The sequence below is a fragment of the Nycticebus coucang genome, chromosome 13, assembly GCF_027406575.1.
Source record: "Nycticebus coucang isolate mNycCou1 chromosome 13, mNycCou1.pri, whole genome shotgun sequence".
NCBI lineage: Eukaryota > Metazoa > Chordata > Mammalia > Primates > Lorisidae > Nycticebus > Nycticebus coucang.
In genome coordinates this window covers 61,475,637-61,491,829 of record NC_069792.1, presented here as the reverse complement: position 1 = coordinate 61,491,829, position 16,193 = coordinate 61,475,637, and the positions used below count along the sequence as shown (strand labels likewise).

The 16,193-nt window shown below is 42.9% G+C and overlaps 1 protein-coding gene across 2 annotated transcripts; it reads right to left on the bottom strand.

The window, feature by feature from the left end:
- Window positions 1–8,635: 8,635 nt before the first annotated feature.
- OSR2 (odd-skipped related transciption factor 2) lies at window positions 8,636–16,193 on the bottom strand. 2 transcript variants are annotated; one of them, XM_053559471.1, is made up of 4 exons: window positions 15,812–16,193; window positions 11,136–11,892; window positions 9,992–10,091; window positions 8,636–9,207 (listed from the first exon to the last, which is right to left on the bottom strand). In XM_053559471.1, the coding sequence occupies exons 2-4, from the start codon at window positions 11,789–11,791 to the stop codon at window positions 9,025–9,027; spliced, it is 939 nt and encodes a 312-aa protein (XP_053415446.1). In that variant the 5' UTR covers window positions 11,792–11,892; window positions 15,812–16,193; the 3' UTR covers window positions 8,636–9,024. The 2 variants fall into 2 exon arrangements, with proteins under 2 accessions (XP_053415446.1, XP_053415447.1); XM_053559472.1 differs by having other exon boundaries at window positions 8,636–9,125.

The following is a 16,193-nucleotide window of genomic DNA, read 5'->3' as shown; positions in this document are numbered from 1 at the left end:
CTTTGAGCTTTTCAAGAGAATATCTCAGAGAATGTTCTTGTCATGTTTCTTTCTGCAGATGTGCTTGAGTTCCTTTAGTGGAATTGCTGGGTCAAAGGGATATGCATTGTATGTCTTCAATTTCACTAGGGTAGGTCATAATATCTGAATCAATTGCCTATATTCTTATTGAGATGGTTGATTAATTTATTTTTTTTTCTTTTGGCCTGGGCAGGAAATGAAATGTTAATTAAGTTGACAGGAACATCATCTTTTCATTTCTAACTTTGTCTGTCTCTAAACAGATAGAAATGGAGCAGAGTCCTTAAAGCAGTAAAGAAGACTAACATAAAATAAAGAACTTTCAGGAAGCTCTAGATCAGAACCACATAAAATCATGGCCATGTCCTGTCATCACATTATGATATTTACAACACAGCACTGTCAATATGTAATGTTGCAAAAGCACAGTGCCACATGGTAAATATTGCAGAGGTCTGTGAGTAAGTCCCTGTGAAAGCTATGACTCTTTATGACCCTGTTCACAAATCAAAAACTTTTTAGGATAGAAAAGTACTGACTTTTTACACTAGGATAATGAGAAATGTTAAATTGGGACCCATAATACCAATTGAACTACTGTTTGAATCCTGCCTTAGACAAGCAAAATGTCTATTAGTTTAACTTGGTGTTCCAAATGCTGGATCTTGTGCAATTCATTCAGCCTTGTATTTAAGATAATCTACTTGGAAAGGTAGGTTATGGGAAAAATTTCTCAGTCTTAGTCTCTGCAATTAACATCTACTGTTTCCTCATTCAGTAAATATTAAAATATAATAAAGAACATGAGAACATTAGTATTATCTACTTCATGTAGTTTTTTTTCCCCTACATTAATTCTCTTATTTGGATAAAAATGTGGAGCGTGAAGAGTGCAGTTTCACTGGGAAGTTTACCTTGGTAAAAAGACAGGAGCTATTACATTCTATCTTGTCAATGATCCATGTATAATGGGTCACCAAGGGATTTAAGAACTGTATCTTTCAGTTCTTGCCAGCGAGATATATCAGTGTGCACTGATGTGAACCATAATATGACACACCTTGCAGAATCCTCAAAAACCCTTCAGGCACTCTCTCAGCTGCCTTTATGAACATAGGGGACTAAAGTTTGTCAGATAAGGATGGCGTTTTGTAAATAATTTCAGTAACAGAATTATTTTCCTATTTCTCCATGTTAAATTCTAATGAATAAGAAATAGTTCTCAGGCTTAAAAGTCCTTAGTTTTGTTTTGTTTCTTCCACTACATTAGAGGCAGATTTATTTGTATTGATAGGGTAAAATAGACCCAATTTATATGTTGTCTTATTGTTAAGTTGAGGGGAAAAAAGCAAGTTGCAAAATAGTATTACAGTATAATCCTATTGTATGTGTTTTTATGTACACATTACATCTGGATACCTATAGTAAGATGCCAAAAAAGATATACCAAAAAATTTAATAGTGGCTACCTCTGGGGGCGGCGCCTATGGCTCAGTCGGTAAGGCGCCGGCCCCATATACGGAGGGTGGTGGGTTCAAACCCGGCCCCGGCCAAACTGCAACAAAAAAATAGCCGGGCGTTGTGGCGGGCGCCTGTAGTCCCAGCTGCTCGGGAGGCTGAGGCAAGAGACTCGCTTAAGCCCAGGAGTTGGAGGTTGCTGTGAGCTGTGTGAGGCCACAGCACTCTACAGAGGGCCATAAAGTGAGACTCTGTCTCTACAAAAAAAAAAAAAAAAGAATTCATTAGTTGGGGGCTGGAGTGCATCATAAGAGACTTACTTTATGCGCTCTTCACTGTTTTCGAATTTTTTTACAATAAACGCAATGGTTTTTCTTTTCTTCTTCTTCTTCTTTTTTTTTTAACATTTATTTATTTTATTTTATTTTATTGTTTTGCAGTTTTTGGCAGGGGCCAGATTTGAACCCACCACTTTTGGTATATGGGGTCGGCACCCTACTCCTTTGAGCCACAGGCACAGGCCCCAGTTTTTATTTTCTGAAAAAAAAATAATAAAGTATTATTTTTAATTTTTTTTATTTTTATTAAACCATAGCTGTGTACATTAGTATGATCGTGGGGCACCATACACTTGGTTCATAGATCGTTTGACACATTTTCATCACATTAGTTAACATAACAAAAATAAATAAATAAAAATAAAGTAGATCTACTTTTCAGCATAAAAGCATTACTTTCAACCAACAAACTCTGTAGAATCTTAAAAACTTTAATAGTTTTAAGAAAACAAATGATATGATAGTTTCAAGGAGAAATTATACGTATTTTTATTGAGTTAATTAAAACTTTATGGGACATGGGCGGCACCTGTGGCTCAAAGGAGTAGGCGCTGGCCCTATATACCAGAGGTGGCAGATTCAAACCCAGCCCTGGCCAAAAACTGCAAAAAAAAAAAAAAAAAAAACAAACTTTATGGAACAGAGTAATGTGATTGCTTGATATTTTCTAGCTTCTGTGAAATCAACAATACTTTTCTAAAAATGAATTTATGCATTCCTCAATGAGAACCATAAATCTTACAAGCTAGAGAGGACTTTTTAAATTGTGTAGTACAAATTCTCATTTCACAGATGAGAAACTGAGTCTCAGAGAGGTTAAATGTCTTATCCATAAACAATTGCAGAGCTTTAAAAAAATTAAATCCATCTTCTGACTTCACATTCACAACTTTTATCACAAAATGGCCTCCTGCTCTGAAACTTCAGTGCAGTGAGAATATAAAGAATATAAAGTCTATTTAGCTTAACTCTGATCTTAAAACCAGCATGTACCCATACCTCAATACACAAGGCATTACTGTAGCAAATTAATGTCCTTTACATAGAAGCCGAAGTAAGAAGTCATTGGGCGACAGCATTTCATTCAACAAATTGAAAAACAAATTATTTTTACTCTTTGTGATTTTCTCTTTTTAATTAGTTATATTCTCTGTCTTCTTTAGCCTCTTTAGTGAGCAGGTTAAGAAAACAAACAAGAACAAAGAAATAAAATATCAAAGCCAAAAGGGTCTATTAATTTTAAAAAGGAAAATTTTAAATTAGGGACAGCAACAAAAGAAAAGCAGATGGAAGAGGCCATGGAAGAGCAGTAAGCATCAAAGCAGAGGAAAATTTGACAACTTCAAGAACAGTAAGTAAATAAAGTGCGTTGAGATTCGTTTATGTTTCTTACAGTAGGCACATAGTAAATGGCTGATGGATAAGATAAAGGAACTCACGGTGTCAAAGGCTAAAGCAGAAGTTCTCAGTCTCTAATACACATAAGATCTACCTGAAGTGTTTGTTTAAAAATACAGAGTACTTAGTCTTTATCATCAGAAATTCTAAGTCACCCACCAGATTAGAAATAAGTACCTTGGGTAATTCTAATGCTCAGACCTGAAGAACACAGGCCTAAAATTATTGCAGCTCTAAAAAGGGAGAAAACACATAGCCAAAATAAGAGAAGAGAAAAGATAGGAAAAGGAGATCTGAATAGAAATCAGGAAGGAAAGAACGAGAAACTAGAAAGTTAAGATATAAGTAAGAGGAATGGTTTTGAATCATGAGGTATTATGTGGCGGTGTGAAAAGAGACTAGCAAAGACTGGTCAGAGGTAATAAATCAAGATAAAAAATTTAAAATATTGATGAAACTGGAGCTTTATCTTAGATTTTAAAGTGATGTTTATCATCTTTTTCCTTTGAAAAAGTAGCATGTACTCATTGTGGAAGAGTTGAAAAATTTTAAGAGAAGAAAAATATACCCTTAGTTTGTCAATCACAAATAGCTGCTAGTAACATTTTGGTATATTTTCTGCTAGTCTTATTTCTGCTTAGTTTTTGGAAGGTCTTGCTTGTTTTAGATAGCTGACATAATACTGTGTTTGACTCTGAATATCCTGCATCTAAGATCAGCATCTCCTAACATAAGGCTGTTAATAGAAACTTCATTTTTAACTTCTCCCTAGTGTTAACAATAGCCAGTTCTCCTTTATTCCCTGATAACAGAACTCAGGTAATCAAGGGCTTGAGGGAAGGCTATCTGCATTTCCATGCACAGAAGGTAATTTTTATTTAGTCTAAGGCAATCATGTTATAAATCTATTCCCTTGTCAGTGATTGGCTGAGGAAGGAGCAAGTGACTTAATTCTGGCCAGTACAGTAAAAGTCAAGTCTATAGGTTAGATTTGTGGGAGAGATTCTTAGTTCTTAAAAAGTAATATAATAAAGAAATAGTCCCAGGCAGTGCCTTTGGCTCAAAGGAGTAGGGCACCAGCCCCATATGCTGGAGGTGGTGGGTTCAAACCCAACCCCAGCCAAAAACTGCCAAAAAAAAAAAAAAAGAAAGAAAGAAAGAAAAGAAAGAAATAGTCCCCCTTTCTGCTATGGAACGTGTGTGAGGAGGAAGAACTGAAGCTGGTACTTGGAGCTGTTCCAGCCATCTCATGGCCCAAGAGAGCCCAGTTGAAACACTAATGATAGAAGCAGGAAGAACTGGGCCCGAGATGATTCTGTCATTCTGATTAATTATACATCCTTGGACTTTACCTTGAGACTTCTTGTTACATGAAAAGATAAATTCTCTGTTATCCAAGACCATTTTAGGTGGGTTTTCCGTTTTGTATAATACAATAGAAAGTATCCTAGCAGATACAGCAATTATAATTTATGTAATAATTTTCTTCTTAAGGGCTATTTAGGTTATGTACAGTTTTTCTGTATCAATTTTGCCTTGGATAGCTTCAAGAAAAAAAGTTACATAGCTTAGATAATAAAGTAATTTGTGTTGGGGGGGAACCAACAAGCAATTAAAAAAAAAGAAACAAGAATGAACTTGAAATATCTCAAATCATCAAAGCAGGATCATTCTGAATCCCCACGCCCTTCATTGCTCATTGCTGTCAGGAGAGGTAGCTGTAAGTGGCAAGTTATATTTTAGAAGGAAAAATTGGGAAATACATTCTCAATATATAACATGCTAATAAAGGTGAGCACAAATAAACCTTTAAAATACAAAAGTTATTCCTATTTGCAATATGCTATATGGTTTCATCAATTTTTCTCTTTTATTATAATAATATTAAAGTTACTTCAGTAAAAATAAAGGCAACCAATTATGCTAATACTCTTCTTGTATTAAAATTTGCTGTGGAGTTTACACTATTTAATCCAAATGTATCTAGTCTGTAGTGTTGACAATCTCCAAGAACTAATGTTTCCTAACTGCTTTCCAGGCTGCCCCTCTACAATTAAAGTTGGGGGCCTGATAAATACTGTTTACGTAAAGAGGTCCTAATGTCTATGCTAACATCTCGCAAATGAACACAAGAAATTCCCAGTAACTACCTCTGATTTTATCATTAGTGGTAGTTGCACCTATTTATAACTTAGGATTTTGGATTTGTTGACTTTTTTTTTTGAGACAGACTTTTTTTTTTTTTTTTTTTGCCCTGGGTAGAGTGCTGTAGCATCACAGCTCACAGCAACCTCCAACTCCTGGGCTTAAGCGATTCTCTTGCCTCAGCCTCCCAAGTAGCTGGGACTACAGGCACCTGCCACAATGCCCTGCCATTTTTTGGTTGTAGTTGTCATTGTTGTTTGGCAAGCCTGGGCTGGATTCGAACCTGCCAGCTCTGCTGTATGTAGCTGGCACCTTAGCCACTTTAGCTACAGGCACCAAGCCATGATTTGTTGACTTTTTAAATATTTAATTGTCCTACATTTAAATTTTAGAAAATCTTCCTCCTGTAAACAAGGATGTGGCTGTGCAAAATAGCATATTTAATTGCTACAATTACACAGCACTAGTCCTATAATGACCTACATATCAATATTAGCATCAGTGAGAACACCTAGCACATATTCATAATTTTATATTAACTATTTTTCACAATGTAGTTCATCTTTAGAAATTGTTTTTTAAATATCACACATAGGTTACAAGATGAGATTATAGTCACAGGTCAAGAGTAATGCTTAACTATTGTTCATGAAGTTCTGTAGCATTACGGTTATGACTCGACTATGGTAGAGGGATTAAGGAAAACACAGGCCAATCTGAAACTCAAAGAATAGCCGGGTGTGGTAGTTCACGCCCATAATCCTAGCATTTTTGAGGCTGAGATGGGTGGATTGCTTGGAAGAGACTGACCAAGAGCAAGAAACCTTCTCTACTAAAAATAGAAAAAGTAACCAGGCATTGTGACAGGTGCATATAGTCCCAGCTACTTGGGAGGCTGAGACAAGAGGATCTCTTGAGTCCAAGAGTTTGAGGTTGTTGTGAGCTATGATGCCAAGGCACTCTACCCAGGATGACAGACTGAGACTCTGTCTAAACAAACAAACAACAACAACAACAAAACACAACGAAAACACCCCAACAACCTTAAAGAATTATTGTTCTCTGAACAAAAAAGCCCAACAGATAAATGCCCTAAGATACATTTTTTCCCTAGGATGTCTCATAAATTTGTCCTGCATAAGATTCACTTCCTGTATATTTGGACAGTCTAAAGAAGAAGAAAACAATCCTCAGAATTTGGAGAGGAACCACTGTTAAAAAGTTCAGCTGGGACTATGAAAGATGTGTGGAAGAGTCTATTCTGATGGAAGCTGGGTCCTTTCTGAGCCTAGGTGGATGCTAGATATAAGTCTAGATTGAGGGACACTGTTAAACCCAATTGTAGATTTTTAAATTATCTAAGTAGTCAAGATTCCAAAAATGTGTGACAAATTCTAGAAAGGCAGAAACTGATCATGAAAAGCAATAGAACCTAGCTTAGAGCTTGGCACATAATAAGGCTTTATTAAATTAATTAATTCATTGTAAATAATTAATCCTAATTTTTGAAACAGTATGTGTATGTTCTTACCACTTTCTCCTCTGTTCTTCCTGTTTCCCTTCTGATTTCCATTTTTTCCCTAACTAAAATAAATCCAGAGGAACAATATTCTGGTTGCACCTATCTCTGTATCTCTGTGTAGGGGACTTCAAGGACATGCCTTCAGCCTGATAGAGAGCAAGGGTCATTCTTTGATAATTTGACTGAACCCTGTGTGATGGAGCTGTGACACTTGTAGTCAGTAGGGGAGGGGTGGGGCTGTGAGACTATATGAAAAAAGCCTGTAGGATTAGGGGGCTCTAGGGACAGTCAATGTGTAACCCTGCCCTAAAGTATTCAAATCTCCTAAGCCAAAGGGAGCAGGATCTTGAGAGAGGAGGGATAGGGAGGTCACTGAGTTAATTCTGTACAAACAAAAGAAAACAAACAACTGTTTCATTCCTCTAACTACCACACACATGCACTCCATAATCCATCCCTGCCCCTTCTCAGGAAGCCTTTGGGTGTATCCCATGCTGAGGGATACATTAGACACAGAGGCTGGTAAGTGGACTCTTCGTTTCAGAGGACTGACTTCTGGCCCACTCCCCTGAGTACAGGCTAATCAGTGAGCTGGGAACACTTTTTGAAATCTAGTAGTAAATTGTATTAAACAAGGTAGTCATAAAAAAATTTGACGGAGTCCTCAAATCCCTACCTACCTTTCTGGAGGATTCTAAGGTATAAACATAGGACATGTTGCCCTTAAAGTGAAATATACGCTCCTCACACAAATATACTATTTTTTAAAAATCTGAGAATGGCTTATTCATCCTGTTGGATGTTCCTCCTTTCAGTTCATTTTCCTTTTAGTCTCCACATTACTGCTTGTCTATATCCAAAGCCTTCCACCCATATACTACACATCAGGGTTATCATCCAACTGATGTCACGTATTCCTCAGGAACTATTTGGGAAAGGTTGAAATGCTTCAGAAAGTGATTACATATTTGCCACAAGTTCTATACATGGAGTAAACTGCCCTTCTGGCCTTTTCCCAGGGACAAAAGGCCAACCAGTGATGGAAATCTTGTTAGTAACCTAACTCAGTTTGTTTTGCAGAGAAATCCTAACCTTCTAGAAGAAAGGATCTCCACCCTAAAAGAAATGCTTTGTGCAAACATAGCTAAGTAGTTTCCCCTTTTTCTCTTGTTCATTATGTACAAAGACCCACAACATTATGTACAAGAAGGTTTCTCCACCTTCTTGCGTGATTTTAGACTTCTCTCCTGAAGGCAGGATAAAGTCTCTGTCTACAGTGATAAATTATAGTGTTCAAAGTCTATACTGGTAAGAGTTGCCCATCATAAACTGGAACAACAGGCCAAGGACTATTAAAAAATAAAGTGGTGAGCTCTGGTCTCTGCTTTATGCTTCTCACCAGGTGCTTTACAGTAGGGCAACCATTGAAAGTTGCTTGTTATTAATGATGTTGAATATATTGCTTTTATCTAAGTAATACACAAGGAATTGGAATAAATAAAAGGGGGGCAAAACTTCAGGGATATCAATTTTAATGTCTTTGAAAAGTCAAGAGACAGCCCAATTGTCCAATTCCAAAATGCCATAGTACAAAAAGGGAAGGGCCGAAGTTCCAGGAAGAGAATTCTAAGAAGTCCTATTTTTTTAAACCTTGGCATAAAGAATGACAGTATTGAATCATTTAGAGGCAGCCCACTTTTCTAAAATTTAGAGAAAAACAGAAGTTAAATAGCAAGACACTTTTGCAGAAGTGTTGAAACAAACAAGAAAATGTTTTATTTTGAAAATACAGTCTTTAAAGATAAATTTGGCTTCCATTTTCCATAGCTAGGTGTGTCCAACAAGATATAAAAACAAAACAACAAGACAAAGACCCACAACATTATGTACAGAGCTCTAAAATGAGCTGTGAATATCTACAAGAAACTAGTATATGCTCTTTGTGAAGGGATGGAGTGTGTGCCTTTCTACAGTTCTCAGTCCTGGAGAAGAGTTAACTCCCTGGAGCTACAGGTGTGGCTGCAGCCAGGGAAGATCTGGGGTCAGGGAAGGGTTGGGGGTGGGACCCTCTCCCCCAGAAGGAGTCGTGGAGAGGTGTCTGGGGAGGGAGCAGCGGCGGCACCGGGCAGATCCTGGGCTTCTCTAGAAGTCCTGCCGCGGGGTGTGAGTCAGGCTGTGCCGCCGCAGATCACAGTTTCGCCTGAACACTTTGCCGCACTGCTCGCAGCTGTAGGGCTTGATGTCTGTATGGGTGAGAAGGTGAGTTTTCAGATTACTTCTCTGATTAAAGGTTCTTCCACATGTGGGACATTTGTGTGGAGATTCCTGTTCAGATGTGAAGCAAGCAAAGGATTAATCCTTCACACCACCACTACACCCTTCTCAATAGTTTCTGTCTTATCGGTATCACAAGCGTTAACATAACACTCCATGACAACAAAAGAGGGGACTTGTAGGAACAAATCTTTGTTCCTAATCCTCCAATCACGAAAACACACGTGCAGGCACACACAGAGGCCCGATTACACTGATAGCTGGGGAGGCAGAGCCGCGGCCACCATGGGGGGCTTTGTAATTTCTAGCTCTTCACATTTCATCACCATGTCACAGGCAGGAAAGGAGGGAAGGGAAAACTGTAATCCTCTCTCAAGGAACGACATTCTCCCGCGTAATAAGGCTCCTCTTTGCTGGAAAATTAAACTATTCCTCAATGTTCTGAAAGCTACAAATTATGAGGCCCCTGGGAAAGACAGCGTATGGGATTTCACCATGCCTCCATTATCAAAATTACCTTTATTTCCTCCCAAACACGAAAGTTTTAAATACAGGGCAGATTGGATGAAAAAAATTCTAAAATTAGCAATTACAATAAACCGAGTGGCCTGTTCTTTAAGAAAAATATAAAAACGCATTATGTTAATAAGATTTTTATGTGTTAAAAAATCAAGAGTGCTGCTTTCCCCCATCTAGAGAACTAATCTAAATAGGCCCTTTTAAGAGAAACACCTTGTCTTTTGAACACTTTTTGTAAAGGAATAATGATAAAATGAACTAGTCAGTTTTTAAACAAACAAACAAACAAACAAAAAAACAAAAAAAACAAACTTACCTGCATATGTAAGGTTTTGTGAACTGCTAGAGTTCTAGACTGACAAAATCCTTTCCCACATTCCTGACATTTGAAGGGTTTTTCTTTGGAATGGATATACCTGAAAATCAATAAAAATGGCTTTACCCTGACGGTGAAGAGTTTCTTTTGACAATTACTCAAAACGAAGTCGTGGAAGAACAAAAGAAACATGATTTCTATAATTTATGTTTTTAGATTATTTTTCCATGTAATTGTTCTAATGGCTAACTTCAACTAACAAATTTTTCCAACATTCACCGGCGGGCAAAGGCTTTCTCTACACTTGATCGCCCTCTCTGGCGTATTCTGGAGCTCGAAATCTTGCCGAAGGAGCCCTTCTTGGCCTCCACGGTTTTCTCTGGGATTTAAACTGGCCAAGTCAGATTCAAGGCAAGGCTGAGTAGGCGCGGGCTGATTTTTAGCGAATCCCTAACAGCCCGGGGCGTGGGTACGTAAGTCCCAGCTCAGAGAACAGCAGGTAGAGTCCGGGAAAGATAACCCCACCCCCACTCCTTTTACCGGACAAAAGCATATAACGTTATAGTATTTCTTTTATTGCCATTTATTAATGCACAGTTTAAGATCGTAGAGGGGAGGTGGGAGCTGTTTCTAAATTTGGTGACCTCAAGACCCCCCACAAATACCGCTTAAAAGGGTCTCGGTGACAGCCTCTGGGGTGCACCTGGGGAGTGGGGTGGGGACTAGCAGGGAGGAAACCCAGTGGAGGAAGCCCTAGCACTAGATTTCCAGAAATGGTCCAACCGCAGCCAGGAGTGCCATCCACCACAGGCAAGACTCTAGGGTCTCTCCTTTTTTTTTTTTTTCCTGCCCCCTTCCTCAAGGTAATCGATCTACCAGGGGGAAACAGGAAAACCCACAGATTTTTCTTGCCCAGGGTTGAGGAAAGACCCTCCTTCCCTCTCCCATCCCAATCAAGAAGCAGCAGGGCCTGCTGGCGGGGCGGTTGAGAGGGGAAGGTAGATTTGGGGGATTAGCTATTAGGCTGAAGCGGGCAGGGGAAGGATATAAGGAGACTCCAGAGACACTTGGAGTGTCTATTAGGACTCAGTATCCAAGACAAATTCACTTTCTCTCTCCCCGCTAATCTTTTCCTCCACCTCACCTGTGATCCCGCAGGTGATCTTGCCTCCGGAAAGCCTTGTGGCAGATGTCACACGTGTACGGCCTCTCGTCTGTGTGGGTTCTCTCATGGATGAGCAAATTGTAGGATTTGGTAAAGTGTCTGCCGCAAAACTTGCAGATAAACTCTTTTTTCGTTTTGGAAGGCAACCTCCCTCGGGAGGGCTTTCTGTCCGGAGTCAATTTACTGAGGCCTGAGATGGGATTACCCAAACCCGGGCTTAGCTTTGTCAGGTCTCCTATCTTAGGGGGATCCTCTTGTGTGGCGGCCACTGCCAAGTTGGCAAAGTCAAAACGCGGCCGGTCCTTGTGCAGGGCTGGGAGCACGTGAGCAATGGCCCCCTGCTTGGGGTGGAATAGGTGGGTGGTAAAGGGCAGAGCCGGGAAGGGGAAGCGAGCGTCCACTAGGCCCTGGGCCGCCGCCATCTCGGTGATGGTGGAGCGGGTGATCTCGTGCACGTTGGGATAGCCCAGCGTCCAGTGGTTCATGTGCATGGTCTGCACAGCGCTGAGACCGTACAGGCCCTGCAGGTGGTCCACGGCAGCCGGGAAGGTGTTCACCGCCTGCAGGAAGGAGTAATTGGTGAGCTGCAGTGACGGATGTAGCGGGATGGGTGCTGGCAGGGCCTTGCTCCCCATTTTCCGGGATCCTGGGAGGCGGAGGGGGCCGCCCCTTTCTTCCAAGACTCCGATGGGGCTCTGATGAAAACCCAGTGAGACAACAGCTCGTAGACAAGGCCCTAAAAATGGCAGAGGAAGAGAGGGAGAAACCGTGACTATTATCCAAGCCGGCTCAGTCTGCCCTTGGCGCCCCTGAGTTACCACACCTTCCTTCTAAGTCTCTCTCCCCACCCTACTTACTCTAAGACCACCCAATAGAGGCCAAGAGAGGATGGCAAAGCACCTGCCCAACAAATTCTCACGGACTGGAGATGGAGCAGGACCTGGCACCCGGCGAGGGGCCTGAGATGGGGTTCCCCAAACCCGGGGAAACCCGCTTTGTCAGGTCTCCTATCTTAGGGGGATCCTCTTGTGTGGCGGCCACTGCCAAGGCCTCAGGCCTTTCTGAACACCCGCAGGAAGGTCTCATTCTGGGCACCCACGGAGCGGAAGAAAGTCGGGTGAGCTGGGGGAAGGGGTCCAGCCGGGACAGCACTTAGCCTAGCCCACCCACCCTGTCAAGCGAAGCTCAGTCAACCAAGTTGGCTCACAGAGTCCCCCCCGGGTGGGCGGGGGGGGGGGCTAGTGTTGGGTCTGGTTTTGGTTAGGGCCGCAGCTTCTCTAGGGGCAAGTAGCACTCGCCGCCCCGCCCTGCGGCCACCTTTCCCGCGCCTATCCCGGCCACACCCGACATGCGGGAAAGCAGCCCTAGTGCGCTTCATCCTCCTGGGCCAGAGAGCCCTCGGAGGGGCCCGCCTAGCCCCGCGCTGACCTCCGAGGTTTTATTTTTCCTTCCTCTGCCTCAGTCCCATTTATCAGCGGTGACGGGCCGCAGGAAAGAAAAGTGACACCTCAGGGACTGGATTCGGCCTAGAATCGCTCCCTCCTCCTTCCCTGGGGCTGCCCTCCCTCACCCCCCACCAAGATCCCTTCCAGATGGTTCGGGTTCCCGGGGGGAGGGGGTTGGAGGCGGAGAACGTCCCGGAGGCCGGAACCCCCTTTCCTAGACACAGCGCCAAGCTCTCGGGAGGCCGGAGTTGCTTCCCGGCCTGGCACCAGGAACGTTCCCTGCACGCTCGAGGCCCCTGGAGAGAGCGGAGGAGAGAGAAGCACTCCCTGGGGAGGAAAAGGGTCGGAGGCAGGATAGCAGCGGTGGGCTGAGTACAGTGCAGTCCTGCGGATCCGCAGGAATCTTGTTTATCGGCCTAGAGGTGTGTGCGTCTGTGCTCTCAGCACCAAGAAGATGAGCCTGGGGTCTGTGGCCTGGGACTAAGCAGGGAGCTCCCCTCTCTCTACGCCCCCAGAGGCAACACGGAGACGCAGAGGCCTGATCGCAGACCCGAGTTCCTGGGAGCACCTCGCTGCATTCTCTGGCCCACTGTCTCCCACTGCCATGCCCTTTGTAAAAGTGGGTTGTGCGTGTTCGGCGGACACTGGCCTTCCCTCGGAAGGCAGCTCCAAGGGCTCTTGCCCGACAAAGGCCAGGCAGGCTATGGTGCATGGCCAACCACCACGCCTAGAGTTTGACCCTAGCTAGAAGGTAGGAGAGTCTGGACAGCTTTTTCTCTCCACCCACCCCTTTCTGCGCCTGAATTTTCTTCTCTCAAGCGTAGTTAAGTATTGCCTGTGGCTCTGTCTGGGGGCAACGCTACAGACAGCACTGGGGCTAGGCAGAATCTGGCTGCCTCCGTGGGGCCCGCAACTTCGTCCTCTGTAAGGGCTCAGAGACAGAAATTTATTAATGAATCACTTCTACTTGGTGGTAAGCAGTCTGGGAGTTCAGGCTGGGAGTTAATGAGAGGTGTGCAACAGTCAGAGGGGCTCAGTCAGACCATTCAACCGAAACTGTAAACTCCCATTAGTAATAAACTTTCCCACCACAAATTACGATTCGTTTTTTGTTCAGCACCAACACTCAAGACCGCTGCTAGGGAGGTAGGAAAAAAGGATTCTACTAACATCTCTGCTAATCTATCTGATTATTTCCCTTTCAATTAAAAATTATAAATTACACCTTTATTTCCTTCTCTTTGCCGATTTTCCAGAGATTCAAAACATTATCCCCTCCCCCAGTATTGAAAAACAGCCTCTCCCCCGTAGAAACAAATAAATATGGGAGGCAAAGCATAATTCCTACCTACGGTGTGGGGAGAGGGAAGTGGTGAATTGTCTACTGAAGGACTATCATGATCTGTGATTTCCATTCCAAATGCACAAAGTGAACTCTGCCATAAAGGTTACACACGTTAATTCTGCCACAGAAAGTTGAGTGCCATCTTTACCCCTTTTCTCCAAATAGCTTATACCAGAGAAATTAATGGCTCTATTATAACTCAGGTTCATGTTGGCACAAAAAGGCTATTCTATAGCATGTATTTGTATTAATTTGCCGGTCAGATAAATTCTTTGAAACCCTTTTACAAACAGAACAACCCTAAATATCAACCAAACACTTTTGCCATAAATAATTAGTACATTTAGGTTTCCACACTCTCCTTTAGTTTCTGGAAATGTGTGTCAAAAAAAAATTTAAGTCAATGCAGAGATTCAAAATACTTTCGTTTTGTCTAGAACTGTGCCATGAAGTTCCCACACTCCCTTTCAGGCAATAACAGAGTGACCCCTGTCTCCTGTCATTTCTCTGCCATCTCAGACCATTGGTTACTTCTAATTTTGCAAGGAAAAAAACTTAAACCAATGAAAAGGCATAAATATTTTGATGGCGCTAAGACTACTTTTCTTTCATCCTTCTTCTTCACAGGAATTTCCAGGCATGTACAGAAGTTTTGTAAAATTTAGTTTACTGTCAACAACGGAGATGTGTCCGTACTTAGTTCACTGAAGCTTTAAAAACATGGGAGGAAAAAATATAAGGTAATTTGATAAGCAGTCTCGCTCTTTGGTAATAGTATTATTATACAGAATTATCTAAAAATAATATAGTATTCATCTGCTAAAACTTGGTATCTGAGGGAAATGACTGATAGGCTCACTGATTTCCATCCAAACCACAATAGAATTTTACAGAAATCAGAGAGCTGTGGTCTAAGTGGATCTAAGATCATGAAAAAAAAAAAAAAAAAAAGGCCAGACTGTATCAGGTGAACAGAGAAAAAAAACGGCCGCGAAGTTCCCGTCCCTCCGCAGCGCCTCTGTCTTCCCAAGGAGTTAATTAAATTAAGATGCCTTCCGCATAATCTGGGTTCTGTTTCTCTCTGCTCCCTCGCTCCCCCTGCATGAGTAATTTTCTGGTTCTGCTCTGGACTGCAGTTTGTTTAGCAGAGAAAGTATCTGCGCGGTTTCGCTCTGGGAAACGCCAACCCTCTTTTGTTCTCTGCTACCAGGTAGAGAGACAGATCCAGAGCTCCCTCCATAAACACCTTTCCCACCCTCCTTCTTCGTACGACCGCAACTCCTTCCTCGGTTGCTATTTCTCGAGAATCCAAGCGTTTAAGTCCCTGGGGACTTTGCCTTCTGCCCCCTCTGCCAGCACTGGAGAGTGAGGGGAAAAGCAAAAGGCCGGCACAAGGTTGGAGAATTACCTAGGGCTGAACTACTTCCCTCCTGAGACGCGCTTTCAGCGTCGCTGGCTGGGCAAGCACTGTGTCACGGCCCTCTGTGCCGCGCTGCCACGGCTGCTCCGGGATAGGTCGACCCGGGCTTCCTAGGGCAAGAGCGGAAACACGATGGGGTAGTGGGGTTTGATCTCAGCGTACGTCGATCAGCTTTTATAAGAAGTCTTGCTGAATGCTTAAACGCCCCCCACAAAACTAAGAAGAAATAGTACATTCAAATGTGAGTGTGTTTATGTGTGTGTGGTTGGTTGTTAGCCCGAGATCCAAGAAGTGAGAAACATAACGCCCCAGGATTCTATCCATATGATTTCTTTTCACAATATCTGGACCGTGGCACGCCAGACTGAGAATCTGAGCGCCTACTGAACCTCCAAACCCTTTCTTCTTAGGGCAGCTACAGCCCCTTCCCAGAGCGTACACTCACCTCCGGCAGAAAGGTCTGCCTGGGCAGCGCCGCTCAGACCTGGTCCAGGCAGCGAGGAGCGCAGCTTGGAAAGGTCATTGGGTCCAAGCCTGGCAAACTTCTTTTTCTGCGCGTAGTGGCAGGGGTCGCGGGCATGATCTGGAAGACTGCAAGCAACGAAAGCGAGAGCTGATCCTCCTTTTCGTCAGAGTCGGTGGACGCGGAATGTGTAAAGAACAGGGTTGCTTGGGGCTGGTGATCAGCGCTCACCCAGAACCATGCGCCTGGGCGAGTCTCTCGCCGCGGACCCCGAGCTAGGTCGGAGCCAGCAGCCTCGCAGGGCCATCACCCTCAGGCAGCAAGCGCGCAGAGCTCAGTCCCCGCCCGCGTACCTCCCTAGGCT

Bases quoted from the DNA above. Each gene is read 5' to 3' on its own strand.
- OSR2 (XM_053559471.1), bottom strand. From the start codon at position 11,791: ATGGGGAGCAAGGCCCTGCCAGCACCCATCCCGCTACATCCGTCACTG. The intron at 10,092-11,135 runs GTGAGGTGGAGG...ATTGATTTTCAG, and splicing joins GATCACCTGCGGGATCACAG to GTATATCCATTCCAAAGAAA. The intron at 9,208-9,991 runs GTAAGTTTGTTT...ACATCTGAACAG, and splicing joins ACAAAACCTTACATATGCAG to GAATCTCCACACAAATGTCC.